Genomic DNA, 19,018 nt, shown 5'->3' with positions numbered 1-19,018 from the left:
AACCTTTGAAAAATATGTATGATATCATTACCAACAAGTTGCCACTGTGTTTGGTAAAACCCTGCTTGAAAGCCATCAGGGCCAGGTGCACTCCAAGCAGGCATATGCTTGACTACATTTTCAATTTCATGCTCACTAGGGACTGCAGTTAACACAATATTATCAGCATCAAGTATAATTCTTGGCAATGTATCAAAAGCATTATCAGGCAGAATAGGATTAGAAGTGCTGGCAACATCACTAAAATGATTTGTAAGCAAAGTACTAATGTCATGTCTATCCCTGAGCCAATTACCATTAGCATCACAAAGAGCATTTATATTGTTTGTATGCAATCTCTTTTTGACAATATAACGGAAATACCTAGTATTATTATCCATTTCAAATAAGGATTTATCCCTAGATTTCTCCTTATAAAAATCAGATTGAATTTTATACCAATTTTCAAGTTCACTAACAATAGATTTGACTCTATCATGTTGATTAGGGATGCTAATATAATTTTGTACAAATTCTAAATCCTTTTGAATCTTATTAATATTCATTTGTATATCTCCAAACTCCATTCTATTCCATTGAGAAAGGGTCATTCTAGCACTATGTTGCTTTTGACTTAACCTATGAGCAGGACTTCCATGAGTTTCTAAATTACAGGATCTCTCAAGAGTACTCTTAAAATTTCCATGGTCAATCCAAGTTCTAAAGAACTTAAAAGGTCTCCATAAATGTCTAGGAATAAGATCAGTAATGAGCAAAATAGGGCAATGATCAGAAGCAATGAAATTTAAATGCAACAGCTTAGCAGTGGAGAAATTTAAAAACCAATCAATATTGCCAAGAGCCATATAAACCCTAGCTTTCCTAGTTCCAGTTCCATAGGAGTTGCTAGTCCAAGTGTAATCCTTACCTTCATAACCAGAATCATTAACTCTATCCTTAACCCAATTATCAGAGCTATTATTGTTCTTATCTAAGTAAAAATTTAGATCGCCTAGGACTAACCAAGGATGTTGAAAATATCTACTAAAATCAGTCATGAAATTCCATTGGACTTTCTTAGGTTCAATATAAGTTGGACCATACATAAAATAAATGAGTGCTTTAGGTTTACTTGGATCAAGTTTAATAAGAGCATGAATGATATTATTATCACATCCAATTATCTCAACATCAATTCCATCTTTCCATATAAGCATTAAAACACCAGCTCTTCCTACCCACTCAATACACGCATAATTATGATAGTGAATAGACTGGGCAACATATGTCATTCTAGTTTCATTTATTTTAGTTTCACAAAGGAATATAAAATCAGGTTTTTGAGTATGAACCAAAATTTGAAATTGTTGTTTAGTAAACCGATTAGCTATACCTTGCACATTCCAGGAAATAATTTTCATTTTGAAATCAAAATAAAACAAAAGTTTAAAGTTTATAAGAATTACCTTGACTTCCTTTGTGTTGCAGTTTTGATTATCCCTTGCTGTGACCATTTGAGTTGTCTGTGTGTTTCACATGATTGTCAGAGCTTGAAGCAGTATGTTCAAAAACAAAATTTTCTAGAGCATTATTCTTTTGGCTTTTTCCTAGTCTTTCACCAGATTCATTAACATCAGCAATGCTTGCTTCAATTACATATCCATCCTTTGGAGGAACAAAGATACTTGCTTTAGTAGTATTCTTTTGATTGAATTTTGGGACTTGGTCTCCCCCTTTGATAACAATCTTAGCCTTATCTTATTTCCTTAATTCACCAAAAAAATGGGGCTTTGCATGAGCCTTAACAAGATAATCTGCGGCAACCTTACAAACTCCCTTATTGTGATTAAGGATGAAACAATGATGACAAATCTTATGAGGTTGGTTCTCATAAAAAAAAACTTAATCCACCTGGTAGATATAGTATTAGTGATTTCCATTACACCACTTCTCCTAGGAAAATTAACATCAACTTGAACCAAAACTTTGACAAAATCTCCAGCAGCTGGAATTGCATCCTCAGGATCAACAGCAATGACCTCACCCACAGTCTTTCCAATCTTAGTTACTGCTTTAACATTCATGTGCTCAGGAAGAATTCTTTTCAACTGAATCCAGAAGCATTGTATTCCCCAATCTAAATCCTGATAAATGATTTCAGAATTATAGAAATAGAGAATCACAAGTTGACCATTGATGCTCCAAGGTCTAGTATCAAAAACTTTCTTTCTAGTATCTTGGTCTTTAAAACGAAATTCCATGACATTGTTATCCAGCTCAAAAACCTTAAGATCACCTTCAGGTATAAAATCTCATATTAAAGCAATGCACTTTTCCACCATCTTCAAACCCATTTCCCCTCCATGATTATTTTGCCAACCAGACTAATTTCTTCAATTTCTTCTTCCTTATCATCTGTTTTTTTCTCCAGATTGATGATACACTACTTAATCAACATCACCAAGATCAAGAGCAGCTTGTATAAATTTTGCAGCTAAATATGAAACTAATTTTTCATTTTCTTTTGCCATTGGTTTGATTTAAATCAATCTATGATGATATAGAAAACTATTGAGTATATGAAAACTGGTAGCTTGATAACTTACTTTATAATGTTTCAACCCCAGAAAAATCAGGGATTGACTTGAATTAGGTAAGATATTCATCCGAGAATTTTGATTCATAGGATATATAATTGACTGAGTATAATTTTGCAGAGGGAAAGTTTGCCGAGCAATTGAAACTGCACAGCTGTATAGAAGAGCGATAATTACGAGAGTAAATAAAGGACTCTGTTTGTAACGAACTTTTTGAAATTTGAATTTCACCAGGGCGCGATTTTCCTGTAACCATTGAATCACTGTATCAACTCGGTAATGGAACATCTCCAAAAAAACAAGCGTGACAATCTGTAAACACACCATAGCTTCAAAAATCTTAACAACAACTTCTGCAAACGCCTGCATCACAACTGAAAACAAGGTTAACACGATTTGGGATAAAATCAACTGCAAACACATCTGGAAGAAGAGATATTAGTTAATCATAATATCTGAAACAAAATTAAATTTTGAAAACCAAGACAGTAAAACTGATTAAAAAGTTGAGAAATCTTAAAAGTATGACGACATTAATCTGATTAGATTAGAAAATTGCAATCTTACATAAAAAAATGATGGAAATCATAAGAATTTTGATGAAACTGGAAGACTGAGTTGACTCAGCTATTTCACCCCATCCTCAGAGAAACTTCTAAGTCGGCCTCACATCTCTATTTGATTTGAGTTGTTAGATCTATCTTATCTTTTTTTTTTATATTCTAAAATCCAGAAAAAACGAGTGCTTTTATGTCGCGGGTGATATGCTTTGATAGAGAATCATTGCTTTTAGATCCTGTTCTTATAAAGTGAAGTATAAAACTTAATCAAGAAATTGAAATAAGGGTTCGCTCCTTTTCCATCAGTTAAATGGTTGTGTTTTGAATTTGTAGATGAAGGACAACCTGTTTCTCCATCAGCAAACCCTTGGGGTTGTGTTTTCTTTTTCTTTCTTGTTTCATATCCCCATTCAATATTTGTGTATTTAATCAATAATGATGATTAGAAAGATAAGAAGAGATCGTCCGTCTATTATTTTTCTTTCTTGCTTCATATGCCCATTCAATATCTGTGTATTTAATTAATAGTGATGATTAGAAAGATAAGAAGATATTGATAGAGAAATCAAACTAGAAAATTTATATACCAAACGAAGCTGTCGTGGTTCTAAAACTAGAACCTTTTTTTTCCTTTTTCATTTATTTCTGCATTTTGTTCTTCTCATCCATATTTTGATAAGTTTGATTCATTTTCTTAATCTTAATCTTATATTAATATGAATTGTTATATTACATCTTGTTCAAACCAATGCATTTGGCAGTTTTATGTATGCAATTTTAGATTTGATTGAATGAAACAATTACAAATGAAACAGTTGGAGAGGAACTAAGTTAAGTAGGATGTGATTGAGGTTAAAAACGGGTTTACTGATAATAGTGTACGTCTCTGTTATTGATCTAAGCTATTATGAATACGATGTACATAGATTTATAAATTTTGTACTCGGTAGACCAAAATGTCTTGGTTGATGCATTGTCGTGCCTTTGATTTTCGATGAAGAATCCAAGTTTTCTTTTCTAAACAGTTGGTCGTCGTTATCCTAATTAGGGTTATGTAGACCGACGGGTGATTCTACAGTTTAATGATCAAAATTTATAACTGTTGACTGGTCGGATAAATGTCAAACGATCCAAAGCCATCGGCGAAAAAACTTAGGACCCAAACTCAAAATGGTACCAAAATTCACGATCCAAACACTAATTTGCTCAAAAAGAAACTAAAAAAAAAGTTCAAAAAGTAAAAATAAAACAAAAGCAATTTTAATAAATATAAATTTTTGTATATTAAGGATATGATAGATAGAAATGTAATTCTGGCCGGTGAATGTAAGTTAGTACTTTCATCCTCTTTAAACTTTTGTCCCTCTCATTTAGGTGTGTGAAGAAATTGATAGGCTTCAAATAATTGAGCCAAGTCTCAAACTAACCTGGTTTAATTTGCTGCAGATAGAAAAGAGGGAAAAACAAAACGAGATGATTTAATAACACCATAACATGTATTTTTTTTTACGTTTCCCACTTAATTATTATTAGTTTTATTTTTCTCTTAATATGGAAAATCAGGATAAAAATTCTCTTTGCACCACAGACATCAGTGACGGGACTGTCAAGGGACTTGGGAGGACCGTTATCCTTCTTAGAATTTATAAAATTTTCCTAATAGCCTTATAAAATATAAGTTATATATAATTGTCCCCCTTAAATTTGTATAGTTACAATTACATGCTTAGTAAAGTTATGTTATTTTACAATTGTCCTCCTAGAATTTGTAACATTAGATGAATAGGCTAGAAAATTTAGGTTGTTACACAATTATACTCTTAGTTTCTTTAAAATTGCTACAATAATCTTAGATTATAAGTATAAGTTTCTAAAATATAAATTTCATGATTTGTTTTGTAAAATGCTAGGACCGGGTTTAGATAATATAAAAAATTTCATATGAATGTATTTAAAATCCAAATTTTATGGAAGATGGAGGATCACTTTCACATTCCTATTTTCACCCTATTTCACACATTGAACACTATTATTATTTTTTACTTTTTTTACAAAAGACAAACGATAACGTATTTGAAGCTAACATTTTGGGAATATGTTCGTCTTACAAAAATCTACATACCCACAAAATATGTTCACATTCCAAAATGTATAACTCCACCATCAACTATTTTGAAAATCAACAGCTCAAAACCAATAAAGCTCTACATACCTACAAAAAATTAGCACATTCCAAAATGTATAACTCCATCATCTAATACTTTGAAAATCAACCGCTCAAAACCAATGAATTTTCAATTGTTAAAATTAAGATTGGTAGATGGCGAGGTTCGGTATTTTGAAATGTGCTTATTTTTTGTGGGTATGTAGAGCTTCGTAGAACGAGCATATCTCCAAAATACTAACTTCACACACTCTACCATTTAAGTTTTATCAAGAAAAATATCTTTCAAAATGTGAGATAGTTTGAAAATAAAAATGTAAACCGACTGTTCCTCCGAAAGATGAAAAAATATCTCATGAATCTAAATTCTTAACATAAAATTTTACAACTTTTGTGGTATATCCTGGCACTTTTTTATAACATAGGAAAAGAAAAAGCCAAAAGATTTGGGACAACCTACGGTCTCTAATTATGCGATGATGATATTTTTTCAATGTCCACATTTATCTCCGAGTTTAAAAATTATGGTTTCGCTACTGAGACAGACGCTAAGTCAACAATGTTGGTATTCAATTTTTAGATCATGTTTGTTTTCTACTGACTCACCTGGCTCACATGGATCTGACTGAAGTCATCTGATTCATTTGGATATGACTCAATATGTTTGTTTTCCGAGTCAGTGATTTGTCTCATGAATCAGGAATATTTTATTACCTGATTAAAATAGGTCTGAGTTAGGGATTAGGTCTGACTCAGATCTGACACGGAAAAGAAAACAAACGATCCTGAACCCGAATCAACAAAATAAAAAAAAACAAAAACATGTTGTTAGTTTACCCATTGCTGAAGTGACGATGGCACTCTACGCATATCGAAACAAGTGAGATCCGGTATACACGTGAAGTGGTCCACCCCCTTGGCCCTACCTTATATATATATACTATTCACATTATAGCTGTGCTCAAGCAGCCAGATATAATTGAGTTCATCGATTGAATATACTTACGAAATTGACTTAGCTACTTTCTTACAACACCCAACATCTTGCGAGTCCGACCATGTGCTACATCCGACAAAAATGGGAGATAGTTGTTGACATCATAAAATACACGTATGTACATTTCATACTTTGAGTAGATTCTTTTTTTTTATTGGGTGTTTTTCACAAATGATTACTATCCCTTAATTGGTTTCACAAAATCATCACATCTTTTATCAGTATTGACAAAAAAAAAATCTTTTTCCATCCGAGTTCAACTGTTTTTGAAAAAATCAATCATCTTTTAGTCATAAATACCCTTCCTTCTTCATTGTTGAGTTGATGGTGGTGGTGGCGATCATGGCTATACCCAAGAGAGGAAGCGTTGATGAATGTGATATAACGATCCTCAATGAAGGATAAAATCCGATCCCAAGTAACGATCCTGAACGCATTCAATTTCATCCGAGCAAAAACAACAACAACACCGACAGAAACATTACCACCAACACCATTTATCCCACTTTGTTGAGGGATAATTAGGTACTTTTATGCCCTAATTTAACTCTGACATGTGGCATAACTCCCTAGTTAATGGTCTAGTGACCATTTTGAAAGAAGTTTATAACAGCGTGATGGTTTTGTGAACAGGCATAACGAAGTGGACTGCTTTTAATAATATTTTATTTTTTTCATTTTTAAACAAGGGAAGATCCCTTTACATCCATATTTTCACACTATCTCACATTTTGAACGTTATTTTCGTGAATAAAATTTGAGCGTCAACATCTTTGAAGCCATATTTTGGAGATATGTTCGTCTTACTATGCTATACATACCTACAAAAATGTACATATTTCGAAATACCAAACTTCATTATTTACCAATTTTAGTTACTCAAAATTGGTTAAAAGACCAAAATCAACAATTCCCGGGTGAAAGGGACATTTAGATGTTGATACTGTTTAGATGGACAAAAATGTAAAAATAGTCAGGATGTAAACAGTTTCATCCTACCCATTTTCAAATATTTTTTTAATTTTTAATTTCATCAGGATGCATCCAGTTTCATCCTTGCTATTTTTTTAAGTTTAAGTCAGGACGAATCCAGTTTCATCCTTGTTATTTTTTTGTTGTCCATTTCACTCATACTAATTTTTACTCCCATTTGAACCATGTTTTAAAAATATTTGGGCAAATGATCCATTTTCCGTTTTTCATACTAATTTTTACTCGTCCATTTGAACCATGTTTTAAAAATATTTGGGCAAATGATCCATTTTTCGTTTTAATTAAACGGTTAAAAAAATTCGTTAATTTTCGATGGCTAATTTTCAAAGTAGATGCTGAAGTTATATGTTCAAATTTTATTCGCAAAAAATGTTCAAAGTGTGAAATAGTATTAAAATAGGGGTGTAAATGAATTATCCCTCTTTCTTTATTGCCTTAGTTTTACCGTCATCCACAATACTTTGAGTTTGAGTAGCTAGATATATAACAAAGTTACTTTGTTTAATTTCAGTCATGCATGAATAGCGCAGTTATACATCTCATGCTACTAGATATATCTCTCGTACCGCTTTCTATTCTTTAATGGAAAAAATAGTTGATTTATAATAAAAAGACAAACTGAAGTCAACCAAATCTCTGAATCTCATTCTTAACAAGGACGTCTCTAACTAAGAGAAACCCATGAAAACAACTAGTATGAGCTTCTAATGCTTTCTTAGTTTCCTGTTCTTCCTCTCTTTGAATTATTTTTGTCAAGAAGATCATCGTTATATATGGCTGTTGAGTTAATAGGAGGAGCTGTGGTGGGTGCAGCAGTATCAGAACTACTGAAAGTAGTTCTACAGGCTAAAGATAGAGTTACAAATTTCAAGTCCTGCTTCAAACAACTCGAGTCCACACTGGAAACTGTAATGGTTAAAGTCCAACAGATACAAAAGGCAGATGAAGAAAGAGGATCAGACAGTAAAAGACCTGAAGTAGAAGCATTGGTATCGAAGCTAACGGACGGAAGAATTCTTGTCAAGAGGTGTCTAAAAGTTCAATATTGGAATTGGTACTTGAGAAACAAGTACTCGCTTGAAATACTTGAATTGGACACATACCTAGTTAAGATTTTTCAAGTGCACGTAGCCGCAGCTATTTGGTCCGATGTTGGACAAATTTTAGCTGATATACAACACATGAAACACAATTTAGCTTTGATGAGAGAAGCAAATGGAAACCTGGAATGGAATCAGAAGTTAGATCGATATGATGAACGAAGACTAAGCAGTGGAGGTTTGATTGGTGTTACTGAAGAACTGGACCATAAAATATATCAATTCGGAAAAGATGTAAGTAGTAATAGATCTGGAAAGTCAACTTGGGCAAACTATAATGTCGTAGATTTGCTTAAGGTTGATGCTGATGCTGGCTTACTTGGGGAAGGAAATTTTGGTGCTGTCTACAAGGCTTCCATGGGAACGACCAACAGTGTTGTAATCAAGAGGTTAAAGCCAGTCGACGTAGATATCATCGTGTTTGAAGAGCACATGGAATTTATCGGCAGCATTAGGCACGAAAACGTAGCTGATCTTCGAGCATATTACTGTTCTAAGGCGGAGAAACTTCTTGTGTATGATTACTACAATGAGGGCAGTCTTTCGGAAATGTTGCATGGTATGATCTCTCTATATCTGGAAGATATTTATTTGTTTCTTTTTTGTTTTCTTTTTGGGTTTTGGCTGGGCCACTGCCCCTATCTAACCAGGGTGCGGGCACATCAATATTATTTTTCTTTTTCTTTTTCTTGTTCTTCTGAACTAGAAAGTAGAAATAGATCAAGTTTTGCTTTAGACTTAAATAAACAGAAGAAACCCTAGGAAAAAAAGAATCAGCTTCAATAGCAATGTTAGTAATGGAGTATGCTTTTCTATCCTCATCAAGTACTCGTCTTACTCATTCAAATCCCAGAACTAGGTATTGAATCTGAGCTTGAAATTGCAATAATCAAATCAATGTGTATCTGATATTAGTTATTTTTTCTTCACATTTCATCCATTATACGTTAGAATTATGTCATTATTTGAATGCATATAAGATTGATTTTCTTTTGTTGCGGTAAAATATAAGTAATTGCGGTGACAAAGGAGAAATTTAGGCTCAAGTGTTTCTGATGCGGCAATCACTTGACGCACCATTAGATTCAATTCTTTTTCAAATTCTGGATTAACACTCCATTAGATCCTGGTCAATCCCTGCTCAAATTCTGGCAATGGTAGTTTTCGTTTATTACCATTGCTCTGCATTTAGTTTTGTTGATTAAATGCTTTAAGTTTTGTGTTAAGAAAGACTATAACTCGTCTTTTTTGGAGCAGTTACGTGTATAAGCTTAGAGAATCAAATACCTAACAATTAGTGATTACTATCATCAAATAAACTAGGGTAGGTAAATGAAACTGTAAATTGCAGCAATACAATGCGGTAGGAAGTCGATTACCTAGATTGTTAGTTCAGGGAATAGGCTGGGTTTGAACACAGGTTGCTTATTCAAAACGAAAATTTGAGTTTGAACCTTGATAGTTGGCACAAACTATAAATAAACTAAGGCATATTTACTATTAATATAACTCCCTGCAAGTATGCATGCTAGTCATGTGTAAGTCTGGAGTAATCTTGTTAGAGAGTTGAGTTGCTAAAATATCAGTGCTTCTTTCATATTATTTTGCAGGACAATCTGGGCCTTGTTTAACCTTCGAAACTCCGTATTGCACTCGGTGCGGCAAAAGGCATTGCTTATTTACACACTCTGAAGGACGGAACCTTTTTTCACGGGAACGTAAGATCCTCAAATGTTTTCGTCAACGCGCAAAACTGCGGATGCATTTCCGACATTGGCCTAGTTAAACTGATCAATCTAGAACCTAAAACTGTCAAGGCAACTGGCTATCAATCCCCTGACATGACAAGCCCCAAAGAATTCTGCCAACAATCTGATATCTACAGCTTCGGAGTTGTTCTGCTCGAACTCATCACTGGGAAATCTCCTGCTCTTGATAAATGGGATGATGATACCCAAGCTGTTGATTTGGTTCAGTGGGTTCATACTCTGTTTCCTGATAGCGTCAGCAGATGTAAATTATATGCTTTAGATTTACTGAAGGCATATAATGACATAAAAGACGAATTGTTAGTGATGCTAAATATAGCAATGATATGTGTTTTCGAAATTCCAGATCACAGACCAAAAATAAGTGATGTAGTGATACTCTTGGAAGAAATTCAAAGAGTAACCGTGGTTGACGTTTACCAGGTATCGTACAAGCAATTTGATGGTTTCGAAGAACGAAGACCCACTACTGGACATTTGATTGGTCTTACTAAGGAGACAAAGCAGAGAGTAGATCAGTATGAAAGACAAGTAAGTAGCACTAGTACAGGTAGACCAACTGATTTGGTTGTAGCACTATTATTTGCTTATATTTCTGATTTTTTGTGAGGTTCCTCCACCATTGTTTCTAAGTAATAACCTAAGTAATACTTTTGATAGTAGCGCTTACTTTATGTTGAATTGGATATGCCTAAACCAAGATAAATTTGCAGTTCAAGGATGATATAAGTGAAGCTAAATATTGTGCGCCAAAAGGAAGTGGAAAGACAACTTTGGCGAACTATAATATAATCGATTTGCTAAGGGTGGATGCTGATGCTGGCTTGCTTGGGGAAGGAAATTTTGGGACTGTCTACAAGGTTTCTGCGGGATCGACTAATGGTGTTGTAATCAAGAGGTTGAAGCGAGTCGACATAGGAATCAGGGAATTTGAAAAGCACATGGAATTTGTTGGGAGCATACGGCACCAAAATGTAGCTGATCTTCGGGCATATTACTATTCGGAGGGAGGAAAGTTTCTCGTGTACGATTACTACACTGAGGGTAGTGTTGCTAAGATGATGCAGGGTCTCTCTCTCTCTCTCTCTCTCTCTCTCTCTCTCTCTCTCACAGACACACACACACACACACACACACACATAAAAGAAAAAAGAAGATTAAAACTTTTTATTCTCCCATTGTGTTTTCCCAATTTGCATCAAGCCCGGCACAGTACAAACGTTTGCCTCTTTGATATGCAGGAAAACCAGGAGCAGAACCCATATCAGGAAGTCCTAAATGCCATTTAGCATGGGAGACTCGACTAAGGATTGCAATTGGGGCAGCAAAAGGCATTGCTTTTCTACACACTCTAAACAGCAGAACGTTTTCACACGGGAACATAAGATCATCAAATATTTTCATCAACACCAAAAATTACGGATGCATTTCTGACATAGGCCTAATTCCACTAATCAATCTACAGTCTCAAATTGTTCTCAAGGAAGCTGGTTATCAAGCCCCAGAAATAACAGACCCGGAATATAACAACCAATTATCTGATATCTACAGCTATGGAGTTCTACTTCTTGAACTCATAACCGGGAAATCCCCTGCTCTTAACAAATGGGGTGATGATGCTGAGGCTGTTGATTTGGTTCAATGGGTTATTTATGAAATTCGATCGAAATGCGCTTGTATATATGTAATGGATTACGATTCACGGTCATCTGAACCCTCACAAATCAACTCAATGAAGGGGGTGTTGCAGATTGCAATGAACTGTGTTCTGGCAACTCCAAGTGAAAGGACGGACTTGAATTATGTGGTGAAATTGCTTCAGGATATTCTTATAGATTACATGAAACAGAAATCTGAACATAAATCAGAATCAGAGTTTGTAAGCGAGAGTGGAGGTTTGGCCATTCGTGTTACTGAAGAACCGAAGCAGATTGAAAAAGGAGTAAGCAGCAGAAATTTAAGTACATGTAGATTAGGAGATTTGGGTGAACCAGATATATCTGGTTCTTCATGTGAGTTTCTTCCATTATTACCGTTAGGTTGTATACTATTTCCTGATACCACTGTTGAAGTTGCTGTTGAACTGGTAAAGCCGAAGATGTATCTGCCATTTAAGGATGATACCAGTAACGCAGAGTATCAAGCACCAAATGGATGTGGAAAAACAACTTTGGAAAACTATAATATAGAGGATTTGCTAAGGGTTAATTCTGACTTAATTGGGGAAGGAAATTTTGGGGAGGTCTACAATGCCTTTGGTGGGACGACTAACAGTGTTGTGATCAAGAGGTTGAAGCGAGTTGATATTGAAATCAGTGAATTTGAAAAACACATGGAATTTATTGGGAGCATTAGGCATGAAAATATAGTTGATCTTCGAGCCTATTACTATTCTGAGGCGGAAAAGTTTCTCATGTACGACTACTACGCTGATGGTAGTGTTGTAAATGATGCAAGGTCTCTCTCTCTCTCTCTCTCTCTCTCTCTCCCCCTCTCTCTCTCTGAAATGAAAAAACAAAAAAAACAAAACTTCATATACAATTGTGTTATCTTATGGTTTTGCTCCAAGGTCAGCCTAGTCCAAGGTCGGCTATTGATGTCTCTTTCATAACTTTTTGCAGGAAAACAAGGAGCAAAACCCATATGGGGAAGTCCTAAATGTCATTTAGCTTGGGAAAGTCGACTCAGGATTGCGATTGGCGCAGCAAAAGGCATTGCTTTCTTACACACACTAAACAGCGGAACTTTTTCACATGGGAACATTAGATCATCAAATATTTTCCTCAACACCCAAAACTACGGATGCATTTCTGACATTGGGCTAATTGCGCTGATCAATTTAAACTGTCAAAGTGTTCTCAAGGAAACTGGTTATCAAGCCCCAGAAATTACAGACCCTAAAAACTCCAACCAACTGTCTGATATCTACAGTTATGGAGTATTTCTCCTTGAACTCATAACTGGAAAATCCCCCGCCCTTGACAAATGGGGTGATGATGATGAGGCTGGTGATTTAGTTCAATGGGTTATTTATGCTATCCGAAGCAGTGGCACTAGCATATCTGTAATGGATACTGATTCGCGGGCGTCAGAACCCTCACAAGTCAACTCTCTGAAGGCGGTGTTGAAGATAGCACTAAACTGTGTTCTGGAAACTCCAGATCAGAGGCCAACACTGATTTATGTGGTGAAATTGCTCAAGGGTATTCTTATAGACTACATGAAGCAAAAGGCTGATAATATATGGGAGTTTTCATATCAGAAAAGAGGCCCGGTCATTGGTGTTAGTGAAGAATCGAAGCAGATTACAAAAGGAGTAAGTGGTAATAATAGCAATACATTTAGATTAGGAGATCTGGGTAGACGGCAAAAATCTGAGTTTTCCTGTGATCAGTTTCCTCCATTATTATCAACACATAGCATTGTATTTCCTGATACTACTACTAAAGTTTCCGTTGAACTGGAAATTCCAAAGATAAATCTGCCCTTCCAGGATGATACTAGTGTTGCAGATTATCGAGCACCAAATGGCTGTGGAAAGACAACTTTGGCAAACTATACTATATCTGATTTACTGAGTGTTGATGCTGATGCTGGTTTAATCGGGGAAGGAAATTTTGGGTCTGTGAGCAAGGTTTTGGTTGGAACAACTAGTAGTGCTGCAGTCAAGAGGTTGAAGCCAGTTGACATGGGAATCAGGGAGTTCGAGAAGCACATGGAATTTGTTGGGAGCATTAGACACGAAAATGTAGTTGATCTTCGGGCATATTACTATTCTGACACAGAGAAGTTTCTCGTGTATGATTACTACGCTGAGGGTAGCGTTGCTAAGATGATGCAAGGTCTTTTTCTCTCTCAAAAAAAAAAAAAAAAGAAAAACAAGACAAGAAAACTTGAAACTTTCACATTTTCCATTGTGTTTTCCCAATTTGCACGAACCTCCTAGTTCAAAGGTTGGCTGTTGATATGTCTGATAACTTTTTGCAGGAAAACCAGGAGCAAAACCCATATGGGGAAGTCCTAAATGTCATTTAGCTTGGGACACACGACTAAGGATTGCGATTGGCGCAGCGAAGGGCATTGCTCATTTACACACACTAAACAACGGAACTTTCTCCCATGGTAACATAAGATCTTCAAATATTTTTGTCAACACCCGAAACTACGGGTGCATCGCTGATGTTGGTCTCATTACACTGATCAATCTAAGGCCTCAAACTGTCCTCAAGGCGGCTGGTTACTAAGCCCCAGAAATAACCGACCCCAAAAAGTCTGACCAGCTATCCGATATCTATAGCTATGGAGTTCTTCTCCTTGAACTCATAACTGGAAAATCCCCTGCCCTTGACAAATTGGGTGATAATGCTAAGGCTGTTGGTTTGGTTCAATGGGTTATTTCTGAGATTCATAGCAAAGGGTCCAGTATATATGTAATGGACCACGATTCACGGTCGTTAGAACCTTCACAAATCAACTCAATGAGGGCAGTGTTGGATGTAGCAATGAAATGTGTATTGGCAACTCCAGAAAAGAGGCACACACTGACTTGTGTGGTGAAATTACTTGGGGATATTTTGACAGACTACATGAAAGAAAAGGCTGAACATAAAATAAATGTTTAAAATCTCTACATCCCTTTAATTGGATGTATCTGATTATATCCATACCTGCACTCCCCAGCCTAGTTAGTAATTCGGGATTCGGCAAACGTACGGAACGACAAACGTACGAGTATTTTACGATTTTGTAAAATCCAGATTCGGTCCAAAATTCGGTCAACGGGACGTGATTCGTCAGTAATTCAGAACGGCATATGTACGTGTATAATTCGATTTATAAATGTGAGTTCGGCTCTGAAAATTCGGTATCTATATATAACAAATAATTTGTATTTATAAGGTCATAGACCAATTTTTATGCATATGTGTGAGTTATCTAAAGAAAAAATAAACTTAATATGATGATATTAATAATATATACAACATTAGTTATCCAAGAGGACGTCGTATGGTGGTTTAGATGCTTGGTTAGTGAGTTTGAGATCTCTCTCACCTTCACCTTCAAATCTCTTCAGTCGTTTTTGTTTCATAAAAATTACAACACGTCTAATATTCGGTCGTGTATGCTCGGAAGGCAGTAAAGCCCAAAAAGTGGAGTCTTTGAAAAGTAAAAGCTAAAGAATTTATGGCGAATTAAGCGGACGTATCATTCGGAATACGTAAAATTCGTGAACGGTTCGCGAATAATCCGGGAATGCCACATAATACGCGACTTGGGTTCGGAGTTGCAAACGTACGCGAATAAAACGGTAAAATTCGTGATACGGAAAAATTCGCCCCGAACTTACTAACTAGGCTCCCCAGTCCCCACATTGGGGTTGTTAGCTGCTGCATTTATTCATTTTATATTTTTTTATTATTAATTGTTTTTGTTCTCTTGCCAAGATCATTCATAATTTCATTTTTTTTATTTCATAATTTCATTGTGAAACTAATTTGTGTATGATTTGTACGTGAAATCTGAAATAATAGGAGTGTCAATATGTCACCCTATCTAAATAGTAATCGTTTTGTCCACTATTTTCTGTTCTTCTCCAACGTTATGCCGGAGTTACACTTGTGTAACTGTTGAAGTCCCTAAGGTAGCCCATCTCTCGAAAGGAATCCCAAGCTACTGCGTACCACCTATGATAAACAGACTGATTATGCACTCAATCAAAGTATTTCTCCTTTTCTTTGAGCTCAGGCTGCTTGTACCTGTAAATTGCATCAGTCACAACCTTTCTTTCTCGTAACCACTTACACGGTAACCAACAAGATGGTTTATTGGTAACAAGTCACTAACGGCACATACGTAATTTGTTTAAGTTGGTATTATTGATCCATGAAAGGAAAAGTTGATAAGCTTTTTTTTTTTTTTTTTTTTTTTTTATGCATGCATTTATTAAAATAAAACTAGGTTACAATTACACATGGTATTTAGTACCCATAAAGTCATGAAAAATAATTTGATTAATAAAATTTGGGATTGCCTGGTCCCAGATCTTTGTTGATAAATTTCCCATCTGACTTTCATCTGCCGCATAATTAGCTAGTCTGGTTGCCGCCTGATTTCTTTCCATGTAGTTGTGTTGGATAGCAGAACGTGGTATCTGTCGCATTCTCTCCCTTTATTTCATCGATCATGTTAGATATATACCATGGAGGTACAAGAGGAGAGTTTACGAACCGAAGCAGATTTTCAGAGTCTGTTTCAAATAGAACTTTTGGCCATTTCCTTTCTGCTGCGGTTCTAGATGCTAGCAGCAAGGCTCAAGTTTCCGCTATTAAAGCAGTCGTGATTCTTAGTGTTTGCGTTATTGCGATTATAGTTTTTGCCTCAGAGTCCCTGCAAATGAATACTGCACCTGCCATATCTGGGTGTCCTCTGCAGCCCCGTCAGTGTTAATCTTTATCTAATCCATGAGAAGGGTAGACCAACTGACTGATATCGTCGATGTTGTTTTGCTTCCTGCTGACCTGTTAGAAGATGGTGAATCGCCCGACAGTACAGGAGGTAGGGAATCCATAGCCCGCGAGTATTCTTGTTGCTGCTTTAAAGCTCTAGCTAAAATTTCCTCTGAAGTTTTCCGTGTTTGATTATACATTAGGTCATTCCTAACTAGCCATAATGACCAGAAAAGAAAACAAAATGATGTAATAGATGATATTGGGGCCGACTCTTGTAGAAGATGAGAGATAGATGCTTGAGAAGTTATGGCGATTGTAGAGCGATGGTTGTGATATGGAATTGCTGAGATCCGAGTGAATAAAGTGTTCCAGGATGTGAGTGCGACCGGACAGTGGAAGAGTAAGTGAGTCGCTGATTCTATATTCGGAGTTGCATCGGGGGCAAAGGTTGGTGTTGGTTAAGTGGATGCAGTTTTGGATAGATATGGTCGGTAGACCTTCGTTAATTGCTTTCCACAAGAAAAGATGGTGGATATGGTAAGGTCCACAGGAATTTGGTAATAGGGAGGGGTTTTAATGCAATTGAGTAACTTCTTGTGTTAGACATTTGTATCCAAAAGCTATGTGGACTTTCCCTATTTTGAATGCGGCCAAATAATTGTATGCTGGGGGCTATCTCATGGTAGGTAGATGTTTATGATTCTTTGTGTTGCAAGAAGAGGTAAGTTGCTTATTTATCATGCATCCAGTTGTGAGACACATGGTTGATGATATCTGCTACCGTATGGATGGGATAACATTGTGTCTGGTCAAGGTTCGGGAAGAGAGGGATCCAGTTAGCCTGGATCGTGGTTTGTAGTCCATTTCCAATGCAATGAAATATGAGTTGTTGGATAGTCGGCACAAAGAGATGCCAGTTGTCTCCATTGAGCACTGGAAGCAGATGGTATATTGATATTTCCTTGCAGAATAGGTTGCTGCTTAAAGATATTTCTGACCGCAGATACTTCCGTAAATGGTGCCAGGTTGAAAAGAAAAGTTGATAAACTAATGCAAATGATAAGCTGGGTTGTCAAGGGACTCATTTGTAATTGGATCAGAGATTTCAGGTGATGGAATGGATATTTTAGGACCATATATTAATAAAAACCATGGCTAAGAAAAACAAGAAGCTTTTGTAATGTAGATTTTGGTATTATATCATCAGCTCAAGCCCAAACGCAGAAATACTAGCTGATCCCCTCTTTTTAGACGCAAGAACTTGTTGAACTCGCACCATATTGTTGTAAGCACGATCGAAAATCTCAAGGACGTCAAGATATCTTTCTTGGAAAGAATTCTCCTTCGAATTCGATAAGTATTGTAAGTGTCCATCCCAATGAACAATATACTTTGAATTCCTATATAATTTCAATTATTTTGGCCATAAAATAGGAAAATTGAAAAATTTGACATAACAACTGACGTTATGGAAGTTTTACATTGGCATAACAAAATCTATCAGAGCGGTGGAAACGTCATCAAACTAAAAAAATATAGAGGTGGACTAATAACATTATTATCATGGTTTACTTGAGTAAGCCTATTCTTAGGGTCAGAGGTAAATATGACATGAGCAGTAGAATCAAGGGATTGTGAATGTTTGATTTTGAGCAACGTTAAAACTCTCTTCATCTCCCTTATTTTCTTCTTCATGTAAGATAAATACTTGTGCAAATGACATTTGTATAGGATTTTTGGAAAATAGATCATTATCGATGAACTTTTTCTTAAACCTCTCTCGAAAGCAAATGAATAACTCATTGAGCGATTTCCATGAATTTGAAAATTCTCCTTCATTATTGTTTTTCAGGGGAGTTCGTTTCGTAAGAAGAAATTAAGTTGTTTCATATTGATCGGAAGATTCTCTTGAACCACGCCGGGTTCTACAAACTTGATTCCCTCAGCTGACGTCCCACCAACTAAGAGTTGCTTCAACTAAATTGTAGATTTTTTGGGTTTTGAATCCACAAAACACCGGTTTTGATTTCCCTTTAGATGTGAATCAAGGTTTTGGAAATCTTGTGTTTGTTTTGAGAAAAAAATTACTAGGTAAGAGTAATATCAAAACAAACTTGTAAATTAGGGATTATTATACTTCTCAAAAATTGGAAGAGAAACCTAATTTATACAACAAGAATAACTAGAATAAATCTAGAGATATCTTGTTAAAACTTCTAAGGAATTTATGAGATACCTTAATTGAAGTTTTATTTTTAGTTCCGATTTCGTCCAGCTAGTGTCGGTATATGGTCGTGAACCGAAATCTATCAAAACCTAGGGTTTATGATCAACAACTCTTGAATGGTCTTATATCAGAAGAGAAGAACCTTGGAATAGACAAGAGGTTGAAAACCTAGATTACAAGTTG

At 35.7% G+C, this 19,018-nt stretch overlaps 2 protein-coding genes across 4 annotated transcripts; both read left to right on the top strand.

Annotated features, from left to right (window-relative positions):
* Nucleotides 1-8,005: 8,005 nt before the first annotated feature.
* LOC113358326 (G-type lectin S-receptor-like serine/threonine-protein kinase At4g27290) lies at nucleotides 8,006-12,959 on the top strand. Of its 3 annotated transcripts, none has more exons than XM_026601868.1 (5): nucleotides 8,006-8,949; nucleotides 10,001-10,690; nucleotides 10,873-11,227; nucleotides 11,401-12,616; nucleotides 12,781-12,959. In XM_026601868.1, exons 2-5 carry the CDS (start codon nucleotides 10,232-10,234, stop codon nucleotides 12,815-12,817), a joined length of 2,067 nt encoding a protein of 688 aa, XP_026457653.1. In that variant the 5' UTR covers nucleotides 8,006-8,949; nucleotides 10,001-10,231; the 3' UTR covers nucleotides 12,818-12,959. The 3 variants fall into 3 exon arrangements, with proteins under 3 accessions (XP_026457653.1, XP_026457651.1, XP_026457652.1); XM_026601866.1 differs by lacking the exon at nucleotides 8,006-8,949 and adding an exon at nucleotides 9,053-9,249; XM_026601867.1 differs by lacking the exon at nucleotides 8,006-8,949 and adding an exon at nucleotides 9,053-9,249 and having other exon boundaries at nucleotides 9,977-10,690.
* On the top strand, nucleotides 12,818-14,781 carry LOC113360475 (protein STRUBBELIG-RECEPTOR FAMILY 4-like). The gene is made up of 4 exons (XM_026603983.1): nucleotides 12,818-12,870; nucleotides 13,013-14,001; nucleotides 14,147-14,281; nucleotides 14,411-14,781. Exons 1-4 carry the CDS (start codon nucleotides 12,818-12,820, stop codon nucleotides 14,779-14,781), a joined length of 1,548 nt encoding a protein of 515 aa, XP_026459768.1.
* Nucleotides 14,782-19,018: the final 4,237 nt, after the last annotated feature.

This window comes from Papaver somniferum, chromosome 3 (assembly GCF_003573695.1).
Source record: "Papaver somniferum cultivar HN1 chromosome 3, ASM357369v1, whole genome shotgun sequence".
Classification (NCBI taxonomy): domain Eukaryota; kingdom Viridiplantae; phylum Streptophyta; class Magnoliopsida; order Ranunculales; family Papaveraceae; genus Papaver; species Papaver somniferum.
This window is presented reverse-complemented; position numbering and strand designations above follow the sequence as displayed.

Coding starts and splice junctions, on each gene's coding strand:
- LOC113360475 (XM_026603983.1), top strand. CDS start 12,818: ATGTCATTTAGCTTGGGAAAGTCGACTCAGGATTGCGATTGGCGCAGC. Junction 12,871..13,012: donor TGCGATTGGCGCAGCAAAAG/GCATTGCTTTCT, acceptor AAACTGTCAAAG/TGTTCTCAAGGAAACTGGTT. Junction 14,002..14,146: donor CGTTGCTAAGATGATGCAAG/GTCTTTTTCTCT, acceptor AACTTTTTGCAG/GAAAACCAGGAGCAAAACCC.
- LOC113358326 (XM_026601868.1), top strand. CDS start 10,232: ATGACAAGCCCCAAAGAATTCTGCCAACAATCTGATATCTACAGCTTC. Junction 10,691..10,872: donor TAGATCAGTATGAAAGACAA/GTAAGTAGCACT, acceptor ATAAATTTGCAG/TTCAAGGATGATATAAGTGA. Junction 11,228..11,400: donor TGTTGCTAAGATGATGCAGG/GTCTCTCTCTCT, acceptor TTTGATATGCAG/GAAAACCAGGAGCAGAACCC.